The 12,935-nt window shown below is 47.5% G+C and overlaps 3 protein-coding genes and 2 non-coding genes across 5 annotated transcripts; 2 read left to right on the forward strand and 3 right to left on the reverse strand.

The window, feature by feature from the left end:
• Positions 1 to 493: 493 nt before the first annotated feature.
• Positions 494 to 2,226, forward strand: B0T23DRAFT_133163 (uncharacterized protein). Its single transcript, XM_062832222.1, has 2 exons — positions 494 to 1,723; positions 1,819 to 2,226. Exons 1-2 carry the CDS (start codon positions 876 to 878, stop codon positions 2,063 to 2,065), a joined length of 1,095 nt encoding a protein of 364 aa, XP_062692505.1. The 5' UTR covers positions 494 to 875; the 3' UTR covers positions 2,066 to 2,226.
• Positions 2,227 to 2,633: 407 nt separating this feature from the next.
• Positions 2,634 to 4,307, reverse strand: B0T23DRAFT_404192 (ribonuclease H-like domain-containing protein; the record flags this gene model as incomplete). The annotated part of the gene is made up of 3 exons (XM_062838875.1): positions 2,634 to 3,457; positions 3,814 to 4,005; positions 4,079 to 4,307. The coding sequence occupies 3 exons, from the start codon at positions 4,305 to 4,307 to the stop codon at positions 2,634 to 2,636; spliced, it is 1,245 nt and encodes a 414-aa protein (XP_062692506.1).
• A 1,087-nt stretch (positions 4,308 to 5,394) lies between these two features.
• On the reverse strand, positions 5,395 to 5,503 carry B0T23DRAFT_t221. The gene has a single exon. It is a non-coding gene; the product is annotated as a tRNA-OTHER (tRNA).
• Positions 5,504 to 10,625: 5,122 nt separating this feature from the next.
• Positions 10,626 to 10,733, forward strand: B0T23DRAFT_t165. Its single transcript has one exon. It is a non-coding gene; the product is annotated as a tRNA-Ala (tRNA).
• Positions 10,734 to 10,739: 6 nt separating this feature from the next.
• B0T23DRAFT_133209 (uncharacterized protein) lies at positions 10,740 to 12,255 on the reverse strand. Its single transcript, XM_062832223.1, has 2 exons — positions 11,379 to 12,255; positions 10,740 to 11,290 (listed from the first exon to the last, which is right to left on the reverse strand). The coding sequence occupies exons 1-2, from the start codon at positions 11,963 to 11,965 to the stop codon at positions 10,855 to 10,857; spliced, it is 1,023 nt and encodes a 340-aa protein (XP_062692507.1). The 5' UTR covers positions 11,966 to 12,255; the 3' UTR covers positions 10,740 to 10,854.
• Positions 12,256 to 12,935: the final 680 nt, after the last annotated feature.

Genomic DNA, 12,935 nt, shown 5'->3' on the forward strand with positions numbered 1-12,935 from the left:
ATCCAGATTTTGCAGGTGGCTTGGCACTTTGGCGACAACTGAACATCCTCCCTCAGGGCAGTAATGTCGCTTACTAGCCTGCTAACATCCTAACGATGCTCCTTGTGAAAACCCAAGAAAATGACGCCTTGGTGTTAGTCCGCCATCTAAGCTGGCTGTTTCTTCCTTTGGTCGGGAAAGAAACAGGGCATCCAAACTCCACTCAAGCACCCGACCGCGTCGACTCTACCTAACCAGTCGGCCATCATCGTCTCCAGAATATTCAGTTGGCACACATGTTGGCCAGGCCCCTGTTTTGAAACACGAACACCCATCCAATGATGTTGCTTCCTCGCGATTGAGGCCACGAGTGGCTGAGAGGCCAAAGGGCCCCCGAAGAGGCCCCAGGCGGAATAGCAGTTCAGCTGACAGTCCCCGCTCGAATGAGGGCGCGACACGCTTTACGGTGCGTGCCAAATTGTGCACTTCCAATTTCGCTTGTGGACTTCATGGCCGACATTGTAACGTGCTAGTATAGTTATAAACATGGTTCGCGTCGTCAGCGGACGGGATCTTGCGTGAGGCCATCGCGGCAATGCCTCGCTGTAAGATTGAAGAGGCTGGACCTATGGTGTTGTTTCACGGCGACTTTAGCTCGTGAGTCGCCTGTAAGTGAGGCCCTGGGTGTCTGCTAGGTGTCAGACGGGAAACATAAGTAGTGGGCAGGAAGGTCGCTCGCTTCGCAATTCCGGGCAACTTCCAACCCCTCGGCCACATCCTTTACATTTTTTCGTAGAAATAAAGGAGCCCAATCGCTGCCAAAATGTAGTCCGTAGTACACACCACAACTTGTAACTTTTACCACTCATTGCAGACACACGAGGATTCTTGGTATCATGTCAGATCACGTCGATTTTCTGTATATGATCCCGAATGGGTCCGCCTCCAGCTCTTCGCATAGGGTTGGAATGGTTGGTGACAGGGTAAAACATAACTCTGACTACACGAACCTTTCCCACACCGGCGATGCGTTCATGACAACACCCGTGTCTTTGTTAGATGCCCAGAGCCAGAGAGTTGTGACTTCCCCTGCAGCGTCCTCATCCGGAAATGCGCTCTTTCCATTCACGACCCCACATGCTTTGGTGAGATACCCGGCCCTCTTGCAAACCGAGGACAACTTGAAGGGCAGCCACCACCTTCAGATGCAGGAAGCCCTTGCCCTCCAAGCCTGGCATTACCAGAGGTTCTTGCAGCTCTGCGAGGATGTCAAGCGCATCCAATCACAAATTTCGAACCACTTCTCTGCCCCCTCAACAACCTCTGCGCCCGCGGCCCATGAACAGTGGACGCCTTCTTTTCCCCATGGCAACCACTCTCCTCAGACAGGAAATCACTGTTCTGCTTCATCCAGTGACTTTCCATGCAACAATCCTTTCCCCCCCTTTGATTCCAGCAAGTTCATGACCTGGGATTCTATCCAAGAAGCCGGCAACACTTTTACCCATGACGCCAGCCTTCTTCAGAGCCAGATGGATAGAGGTACGGTCGACATTCATAAAAATGGCATGTCCACGGCCACCCTCTTCGGCAATTCGACCGAGTTCGACTTCTTTACCTCTATTGACCAGTCTTCCAACGGCAGAGGTACCTCGACCTCGGAGACATCAGTACCACCAGCCAATGCTCCATCTCCCAGTCCAGAACGCCAGGAACCGTCTCATACACCGGCAACTGGCCCCAAGTAAGCGCTTCCTGTAAACACAGCTACCATTGACCACCGGAGCCAACGCTCGAATTTGCGAACGACGAAACTGACATCCCTCGCCTCCGCTATAGAAGTCCCAGCCCCAGCTCCTCAGATCGCATCCCATGCCCCATCAACACCTGCGGTCATACATCGGCGACCAAACGGGACATGCAGCGTCACATTGACGACAAACATGATGACAGACCTGAGGACTTGACTGGCGCAGGGTGGAGCTTGAGCCCAGAGATACCATGCTCTCACAGCGGCTGCACCTTGAAGTTCCGCCGCAAGGATCGCTTGAAGAGGCACCGTGCCGCGGGAAAGCATCGCTGTTGATAGGTACTTCCACCAATTCGACGCCATACAAGGAAGTATCACTCTTCTTGGTACTACCTTATTCTGAAGGCCTACGTCCCCCGGAATCAGTATAGGAAATTGAACACAGAGCGAAGAACCGCTTTGGACAAAATGGACACCCGAGGACAAGAAGGCAATAAACGGGCAGCATTTGGGAACTAGAGGGAAGTGAAAGAGAAAAGAAAGAACTTAACCTGACCCAAAAAATCACAGAGTTGAGGGACTGGATGGCAACGGCGTGGGAGTAACAAGGAGTCTAGGGCATGGGTGATACCTAGCCACTACAGCGGTACTTTGTTTGATGGTTTATTTCCTTTGCACTCTTACGTTCGATTATCCTTACGTACACGCAAAATCTTTCTGTATTTGTTCTCAACTCTGCCAGCTACCCGGTAGCTTTGCTCCTGTTGCCGCCTGCACTAGCAGCTATCAAAGACGGCTGTGGCCCATCGTGGTCTGACCTCCATGTCCCTACCCTAGGCAGTTTTGCTGCCTGGATGTTAAAGTCCAAACGAAGGGCCATTGCCTGCGTTTCCAGAATCCCAACTCATGGGAAAGCAGCAAAAACAGAACCTATTTCCGCATCCCTCGTACCCTCCGCCAGTACCTGAGCAAAAGCAGCCTCAGCCTCCCTCTCGGCCTCCTTCTTCTCCTTGTCCTTCTGCATCAGACCCAAAATATGATGGTGGATCAAGTCCCTAGCCGCCACAGCGTCCTCAACGCTATCATGCCCCTTCTTCCCACCATCCTGAATCACACGACCAAGCTTCTTCTTGGTCAGCGCCTTCAACGACATGCCATCTTCCCCTCTCTTCCCCCTCATCTTCTTCATCTTCTCCTTCTCCTTGATCTCCTCCTCCTCCATCATCCTTCTCGTCTCCTCCGCCATCCCCGGGCCACAATGCAAGCTTATCTCCAACAACCTCTCGTCTTTCTGCTTTTCCCTCACCTTTTCCTCCTCCTCCTCCTTGGCCTTGATCTTCCTCCTCACCCCCTCCTCCACCACCAAACTATCCACACACCGTTTATGTATCCACCTTAAAGCACTCAAATCGTTTCTTACCGAGTGTCCAACTACCACAGTCTGCGGCCCTACAAACTTCCACACCTCTTTGCGCGCCTCTTCCAGTCCACCGAGGATACAAGTCCTGTTGCGAATGGCATTCTGAAGATCCTGCCGCGTGACGCCCGAGTAGCGCGTGTTCATGTGTTGCATTGGAACCTTGGGGCGGACGAGGCGGTCAATGAGGATTTGCCCGGAGAAGTAGTCGATTAAGGAGAGACGGATGAGTTCGGATTCAAAGTCGGAGGAGACGCCCATTTCGCAGTCGATGGCGACGGCGGGGCGGAATTGAGAAGGGGACGGTGGCGCTTGGGGTTGGGGGTTTAAAGAGGGTTGGGAAGTTAGAGGGAAAGGGGAAATTGAAGGGGAAAATAAAGTGGAAGGGGAAAGGGAAAAGGAAGTGGAAGGGGAAGTGGAAGGAGTGGGGAGGAAGAGCCACCGGGATTCGAGGATGCCGGGGGCGTAGGTTACAGGGGTGTGAGATGGGGAGCTGGAGCAGGGGGGTTGGGAGACGTGGAGGGTGCAGCACGTCCAGGTCTAGATGGGTAGGTTAGTGGGAGGTTTTCTGATGTTTGGTGAGTGGGATGGGGAGAACTTGCCTTGTTGTTAACTCGCCCGGGGTGGTACTTGCAGATCATATTGGGTTTATGTTTGCTGTTGATACCTGCAGAGGTAGTCTCAGCCTGCTTGCCCTCGTCAAGCAGCTCGCCATGGCTTCTGAGTCTACACGTCTGGCTCGGGCCAGAGTTTGACGCAGTAGAGGCAGTTTCGTTTGTGAAGCTTCCATTACTGGAACCCTCCATGTTGCCGGCGTAGGAGGAGTTTCTACCTCTAGGTGGACGATCAGGTTTTGTGCCTGCCGGTGAACGAAAAGTCAGTGACGGTGCCTGGCACCGATCAGCGGTATGTGCCGGTAGGTGAGGACTCACATCTCTTGTGGCAGTTCTTGCACTTGACCTTTGCCTGAAGCTCCGTCGGGGTGAGCGGACTCACTACGAAGCCGGCCTTTACAAGCTCCGGTGTAGATGGGATCAGCTTGGTCAGGTACTGCATGTACTCCTCGGAGGCGACGATGGGCTCGGCGACTTGACGGCCCATTGCCGCTTTGCCCATGAGCTGCACATGAGCCATGTGGGAGGTTTGTTGTCGAGAAGCCATGACGCGACTTGCTTCGATTAGGCAGTTGCGCGCGCGTGTGCTGTGAGGGTTGGTGCCGGTGGATAGTCTGGGTGAGAGGTGGAAGGTGTTACTGAGGAAGAAGGAAGAAGGAGTCTTCTTCCTTGGAGATGATGGATGACGGAAGAAGAAGTGAGTTCTGGTATCTGGTGTGCGGGGGAAAAGATGGGAAGAAGAAAGGTACGTGAAGGGTAAGAGGTGAGTGTACCAGTTATCTGCCGTTAAGTTGTAAGGTGAGAGTTCGTTGTCGTCCAGACAATGAAATCTCCCCTTTGCCGATCCAGTGGGAGGAGCGGAAATAATGTAGAGGTGATATCTGATTCACCAGCGTTTGACCAGTTATCAATGAGTCAAACCTAATGGACAAGTTAGCAGAAGCTGCAAACCCTTAAGGCAAACATCTGTCGAGGAACAGTCAGTCACACAAAGGATGAAGGACGTTTGCACACCTGGTAGGCAAACACGGCGTGAAGATTAAAGGTCTTTGCCAGCTGATTGAAACATCTTGTTAAAGAGATGACGGAAGCCGATGAAGGGGATCTCAACTTCGTTTTTGACGTTGTTTGGAGGGAAGAGTAAGAAATGTAAACTGGCGAACTCATCCGACACGGACCTCATGCTCGCTCATTGTCCTCTCGTACCTTCTCTCCACTCGTTCCGCCATTTAAGCACGTCTTGCGCCAATCCCTAAGCTCTTATTTTCGTGTTTGTCTGCCTGTTTCGAACATTGAACCAATCCGATACATGCATGAGGCCTACGACCATTCATCTGTAGGCCTCGTTTACCTCTACCGCAAACGACTGGACCGTAGCAGCCTATCACGACATGGAACCATCAGACGAATGAACGCTGGCCACTCATGAAGATTGGGCAACAATTGAGACCTGACGAAAATATCTGCGTTACTATCTTGATCAAGCACTCACAGCCATTCAAGGACGGGCGGGTGTTGTGTAGCAACGCTGAACCCACCAAAAAAAAAAAAAAAAAAAAAAAAAAAAAAAAAAAAAAAGGAAGGAACAGAAAGAAAAAGAGGAGAGAAAAGGGAGAGAGAGAGAAAAAAGAATGTAGCCCGTACCGGATTCGAACCGGTAACTTCCACGCTGCCGTAGAGCCGCGGACACCACGACAATACGCCAGATTAGGTAGGTAGTGTTGACCATTACACCAACGGGCCACGGAAGGGTGCGCGGGAAAGGGGAGTTATATACCCCAGCCTAGACCAGTGGCAGTTGGGATGACGAGGGGCAGGTGTAAAATATTCTAGTAACCGGGATGACAAGAAGCTCCGAGTCCAGGCACGATTTAAGTTGACTCCTTTATGTCACCTTCGAGTGATGGACGCATAACACCCAACCCTTCGCTCCTAGGTACTCATTCCCATCGTATATGTACTATCAACAGCACTTGTGACAGACAAAAGGCCTGGAGATTTCAGTCGCTATATCATCGGTAACCTATGTAGGTAGGTACCTTGTGGCTGCTGCCAATACTGGATATATCCAGTCCAGTCTGACTATTCGGAACCTTCATCACCCATTTCTCCACGCCAAGTGGTCGTCTTGCAACCTAACGTAGGGTAATTCCCCCCCAACCACAAGTCGCACGCAGTCTACCCTACCTCCTACCCGGTCTCATTCACCGGCCCCTCGGCCGACTCTACCTGCCCGGCTGCCCCTCGACGCACCCCGTCAAGATCCCACAAACCATGCCCGAAATCGTATGGAGCACCACGCAGCTCAACGACAAGGCGGACTGACTGCCGATGGATTGCAGCTGTTTGTTTTGAGCACGGGCGATACCACGGGGTGTAAACAGCATGGCGATTATGTCTTTGTAGATAGGTATGGAAGGGCGATGGTCTGCAGAGGTGATGGGTGACAATACCTACCCAATAAGAAATGTATGGGGAGTGCGTGTGGTGGATTGAAGGCGCAGGACTCGGATACTGGGAAGACGAATGTTTGTAGCGTATAACGTGTTAAGGAAGGTGAGGGAGGAGTAGGAGCACAAGGGGTGGTTGAATAGGATGTTGCGTATGGCGATGGCGACGTAATCTGGAGTGTGGACTGGGAAGTGGGGATGAGGAGGTCAGGAAGTGATGGGTTGATGTTATTTGGTGCTGAATGATGTGGATAGAAGTGGTAGATGAGCAGTGCAAATTGTAAGCGGATTGTTAAGTCTCGCTAGACGGTCGTCGTCATGGTTGAGAACGGGCATTGATGTGTGATTCGGACTTAATTGACTAGTGTTCGGGGCGGCAAGCCGCGGCCCTTCTCAGTGGGTGTAAGGCTGGATTCTGGGTTGGAGCCCGTGCAGAGCTGGATTCTAAGCTAGCTTTGAAGTAACTATTCGTTTGGTAATAAAAGGCTAAGCCGGTTACTTCTCAGAAATATGTATTACTTTAGAATTTTAGTAAAGCTTTTCTTTTTTTTTACCAGGGGGCTGCGCCCCCCGGCACCCCCCTTTACCTACGACGTTCGAAGTTTATAGCATGAGGTTTGAGAATCAACTGTAGACAGTTTGTAGGAAGCCCCCGTTAATAGATTGAAAGTTAAGAGGTTAGTGCTAACAATTTTCTAGATGAGAAAATGTAATAGAAAGAGCTTGACTTGCCGCACCGTCCCCAATGTCCTCGCGCACCTTTTTTGACTTTACGTACCACATGTCAGCTGTCATAATTACAAGCCGTTTTCCCATAGAAATGTCCGTATTTTTAATGTTTCTGAGTATTATGGTGCACTAAGTTAAAGAAGGGTGCGGTAAGTCGTGAGGGTGCGCTAAGTTATAAGGGTGCGCCAAGTTATCTAGCGATATTTTATAGTATTGAACGAGTAATAATCCCTTAATTTCTATAGTAATATTGAGGCTCTATAAAGCTTTTAATCGTTTACAACTAGTGGATTATTCAAATTATTACCCGGCTATACTCTATGTGGGTTTGGGTTTTTTGGGTAGTCTTTTAATAGGTAAATTTATTTAACCTCTTCGTCTGCTGCTTCCTTCTCCCTCTTTTTGATTGCTGCCCGCTTCCTTTAGTTTGTTATAGCGTAATTTAGATTAGTAAGGTACTTCTTTTTAATATTATTATTATTAGTAGTATTCAATAGAGAGTTTGGTAGAGAGCCCGGTTCTATTGGAGTAGGGCGTTTGCGGGAGGTATGTGCCGGGCGGTTGGAGGAGGAGGAGGTTGGAATTGGAACTTTCGCTTTACTTTTACTTAATCCCTTTAGTCTACCCCTTTTACGTTTTGGCGGTTGCTCTAGCGGTTGGTTATTATTACTAATAATAATATATTCTTATTTATTATTAGCGGTATTAGCAGTATTGAGAGCCTTTAAGCTAGGATTAGAAATTTTAATTTAAGAGTAGTTACATCTCGTATTGCGGGGGATATAGCTACCTTTTCCGATTCGAACTGCCCCGTAGGGACCTCGGGCTCCCTTATTGGTATTATTATTATTAGCGATAGGGGTAGGGACGATGGCTTTATTATTAAAGGGACTATATTAATTCTTTAGCCTTCCCTTAGGAGCTACTTTGGTTATTGAGACGATACGGAGATACTAGTCTTGTATATTTAGTACCTCCTCGAAATACTAGAAGGGGTAGTAGTCGATCTTATTAATTAGTGTTTTTTGGAGATTATTGTAATTATACCGCTTTAATAATTCGTAAGTATATAATAAATTATATTAGTCTTTAAAGTTATTGTAGTAGGAGGGGAGCTCTTAAGGGTGGGGGTTACAATTTGACTATATTATATTAAACGCTTTTATATACTATTCTATTAATATATTTAGACTCTAATTAGATATTTAAAGTTTGTAGTCGCTTAATTAACCTTTGCGTAAATATTCGCAACGTACCCGGGTATTAGACGAGGCGATACCCTTCTTATATAAATTGTAGTGCTTTTAGGTAATAATTTTGGTAGTATAGAATATTTTATTGAGACCCGCGCGGGTTGATAATCCTTTTGCTTTGATACTAATATTAGTAGATTCGTTGGGGGAGGTAATTCTGCTACTGAAATTGAGGTTAATTTTAGTATAGTAGCCCGCTTACTCTAATTTGCTGGGTATAAGCTCGTTGTCGATATATTTTAATAATTTTGGCTAGGTTTTTCTAAAACTATTATTTATAAGCCGCTTAATATTAATAAAGACCGTCGAATTACTGCTAAATATTATGTGTTGTTAGTAAGTAAAGAAGGCAGTCTTTGTTTATACTATTTAAGTAAGTAAGGAATTTATTTGAACTTTGGTTCTAGCGGTGGTGCGTACCTTCTAGTATTTTTATTAAAGCTTTTCGAAATTAGAATCGTTATAATTATTGTTAGAGTCGTTGCTTTGCCTAGGCTGGGCAGATTGGGGGGGTTGGGGGGAGGGAGATTGTAAGGGAGATTGGGGGGTTAATTAGGGGGGAGATTATAAGTTATATCCATTTTAGCAGGCACCCCTCCCTCTACTTCTCCCTCTACCTTTACCGCATTAGGAATTACGCCCTTAATGACTATCCTCTTTTACCTTATCCCTCTACTAATATTTTTTAATAGTAGTAATAATATTATTATTAAGATACTATATATAACGCTACCGCTATCGATTAGGGAATGTAGATTATAGAATAGTAATAAATTATATATCTCTATTTATAATAAAGATTTTAGGCAATAGGATCTTTAATTCCTCTATCGCCCCCTATAATTATTTAAAGTACTATTTAAATTCCTCCTCCTCCTTCTTATTATTAATAAAATATTGAAAGATAGGAGCGGTAGTATATATAAACATAATAATAACGCCTATAACCAGCGGCTTATAGAATTTATTAGTCTTGTAAGTAGCGTCGATTATTAATACATAGGGATACCGCTATTATAAAGATTCTTACTCCTTAAATATCTAAAATATTAAGTAAAATATAGTACTATCGTTATTATTAAAGTCGGTATTAGCGTAGATAACCGACCAGTTACTATCGCTAAGTTCTACCTCCTTCTTTAGTAATTATACGAAATTTTGGATATCGGTATAGCTAGTTTACTATTCTTTATAGGTACGGAAGCGTATATTGGAGTAGTCTTTAGTAATAAATAGAAACTTTAGATATTTATATTCAGCGAGCTGTTTAACGGTATAGATCGAGAGTTCTCGTTGGGTAAGGAAATTATAAATATATTCTATTTAGTTATTCGTAATAATAAAACGAACTTTAACAAAGGCGGTTATAGAGGTAGTTAGAGGATGACCGCAGTGCTCGAGATTTATAGGTGTAATAATATAGAGATTTTCGTCGCTAGATACGCGTTTGAACTTAAATCTAAATAGGTAGTCGCGCACAATCTTCTTAAAGCTACAATAAAGGCGGGTAATTTCTTTAGGGATGGGGTAGTTGCGGTATTTAGCGTATTCGTATTGTAGTTGGCTAGAGATAAACTTACTATTATAAGTACGAAATTATTGCTTCGTTAACCTTATACAATGGCGGTAATAGAAGTTGTAGATTGTTTTGACGAGTGCTTATTCCTCTATAGGACTAATACGAAAGAGTTTATTATTTTCATTAATTAACTATATTGGCTCGTCGGTTCGGGGAGGCTCTAGCTAGTTAGCGCTTTCATCGTTGCCCGTAGCGGTGTGGAAGTTGGCTGTAAATAAGGATTGAAATAATTATAATATTGTAAAGCGGTTAATAATTGATATTAATTGTAGTACGAGTGCTTTATTATTAGTTATTCAATTAAGTGTAGTTGGTTTGGCGGGTATAGCGGTAGTTGGGTTGGGGGTATGTGGTTGTACAGCGATAAAATATGGCCTTGACTGTGCAGGAAAATATCGTATATTAAAATCGTTGAATTTTATTAATATTTCGTTGGATGTTATATAACATTTCAAAAGTAGGTTTTACCATACAAAACGCGGGACTTTACATATCAGCTATCATCGGTTGGCATGTGGGGAAAAAGGGGTGCGGGAAGTCAAAATAGGGTGCGCGAGGACATTGGGGACGGTGCGGCAAGTTAAGCTCAATAGAAAAGTCCGTACGATAACGTTTAGCTAGTACGTACGGAGTTTACGTGGGAACCGCCCGCAAAAATCCTTAACACACTAACCGCACTTTTTAGCGTCCCAGCTCGTGTAGGTATATAGAGAAGATAGTTTCGATGGTGCCGCCCTTCCAGACCCGTTGTCCTGCCGGCCGCTGCAACCTTGGCCGATCCTCGTCCCAACTCTCTCCCGCCGGTCTAGGGTGAAGGTACCTCTATAAGTCACCTTTCCCGAGCACCTTTCCATGGTCCGTTGGTGTAATGGTAACACTACCTACCTATCCTGGCGTATAGCCGTGCTGGACGCGGTATTATGGTAGAGCGGAAGATACCGGTTCGAACCCGGTACGGGCTACATATTTTTTGTTTTCCTTTTCGCTTTGCTGTCGTGACGAAACCCATACATAGAGGTATTATTACCTATGGGTAGTCATTGACCATTCCCCCTAGATGCCAGCTTCCTTCCTGTTTGTAGACTAGAGTGTCTTTTCAATCTCCTCAATCTCCATCAAATACTTTTTCCTCCCCGCCTCCCACTCCTTCTCCCCCATCCTCGCGACAACCGGCACTCTCGCCGCCTCCAAATCTCCAAAGCCCGCAACCCTGTACGTCGCCTCCTTGATACCCCTCAAGCCATACTTGACGACAAACTCCTCGGCCTTGCTCACCACGTATTGCAACTTGTTCAGCTCTGCCCTCTCCGACGGCCTGAGATCGTCCTTCTGCGCTAGCTCGAATAATCTGACCACCGTTTTAGGGTAGTAAGCCGACATGCCGTCAATAACGCCAGCTGCGCCAAACCGAACAATGGGACCGAGTTGTTGGCCGAAGCCGGAAAAGACACGGAATCGTTCGTGGTTGATTTCGGGATCGAGAGAGACTTGGAGGTGGTGCGAGATGTTTCCATGGGACCTGCACATTTATATTTCCATCAGCACCGCCTTATCTTGACAATCCAGACGTCCACCAAAGGGCAATGAAAGACAAGGGTGGAACTCACATCTTACACCCAACCACCCTCGAATCCTCGGCCAGAGCTCTATAACCCTCCGGCTCCAGCACCACCCCATTACTCACCCCGGGGTAATTATACACCACGATCCCCATCTCCTTATTCTTCATCCCCCAGAGAACCTCCTTAAACCAGTTCACCACCCCCTCCTGTCCCTCTCCCCACACCCCCTGTCCAGCTCCAAAATACCCCGGCACCAACACCAACCCAAACTCCGCCCCGGCCTCTGTGTAATCATCCAACCACTGCACCGTCTCCTCCACGCCTCCGTTGGTCAAGACACCCGCCATGATGGGAAATTTCTGGAAGCCGGCCTCGTCGAGCCCTTTCCGGACGGACTTGATGAGGTGGGACCGTTCAGACCGGGAAAGGTGCATGGCTTCGCCTGTGGAACCTAGGAGGACGACGCCGGTGATGCCGGAGCGGGCGAGGAAGAGGGTGTGCGCTGTTTGGGAGGCGTAGTCGACGGCGGGTTGGGTAGCGGAGAAAGGGGAGGGGGAGGACGTGGTGAAGAAGGTGGGGGAGGGGACCCAGACGCCTTTGGGGGGGATGGGGATTGAGGAGGAGGCAGTCATTGTGGTTGGTGGTGGTCACTGGTTGATGATGCGAGACTGGAGGTGGATGTTGAAAGTTGGGGGATTTTGATGCGATGGGAATTCGATTTAATCAAGGGGAGTTGGACTGAAGTAGAAGAGACGTGAGGAGATGTTTGTTGTAAGAGGGAGATGCAGCAGCAGCAGCAGCAGCGAGCAGGAACAGGAAAGAAGAGAAACAGGAAGACAAAGGTAACCGGTTTCCAAAGTCGTACCAACTGGTCGCGGGGTGCTTGGCTTCGGCAGTCGTATCACCGAGCGATGCTTGTTAGTCAGTGTTGGTGGGATGTAACTCGCTGTGAACTGCACCGAGACGTCGTTAGGTACAACCGGCCGGCCGGCAGGCATCTGAGCCCCACTTGGCGTAAGGGGTTGTCGAAAGTGGAGGAAGATTACAAAATACCTACCGTAAAATACAGGCTGCCGACCTCATGTAATATAAAGTGCAGGATTCGAGCTGTTTAATGGATTAGTTACTGCTTTTCCAGTACGATATGGTAGTGTCATCAGCAATAGAATAGAAGGGATCTAATGTCCCATTGGAATGGTACAGCGTGATGCCTAGCCGCAAGCCCATCTCATGCTCTAATAACCCTAACCCACTGTCAGCTAGTGCTTTTTTTCTTCCTCTCTGGAAGGACTCGCAGTTATGACGACCGTGACAGCTATTATCCTCGTAATTCGACATTCCCAGTATTTGTTCGGCGGTATCTAGGTAATCTTTAATCCCGACTCTTCTCGTATCTTTGTTATGGTTCGGTGTCCAAAAACAAGAGTGCCTCTCCTCTATCCGATATGTCAAGATGTGGAAGCTGCCGAAAAGATCCATCGGAGATGCCCGAAGACCCGGGGTCATGAGGCTTAACTCCGTCAAAGAGACAAACAAACCCCCCTCCTCCATGTCGATACGGCGCCATCAGCTAGATAACCGAGATCCGGAACAGGCCTAGTT

The sequence above is a fragment of the Neurospora hispaniola genome, assembly GCF_033458365.1.
Source record: "Neurospora hispaniola strain FGSC 10403 chromosome Unknown B0T23scaffold_4, whole genome shotgun sequence".
NCBI lineage: Eukaryota > Fungi > Ascomycota > Sordariomycetes > Sordariales > Sordariaceae > Neurospora > Neurospora hispaniola.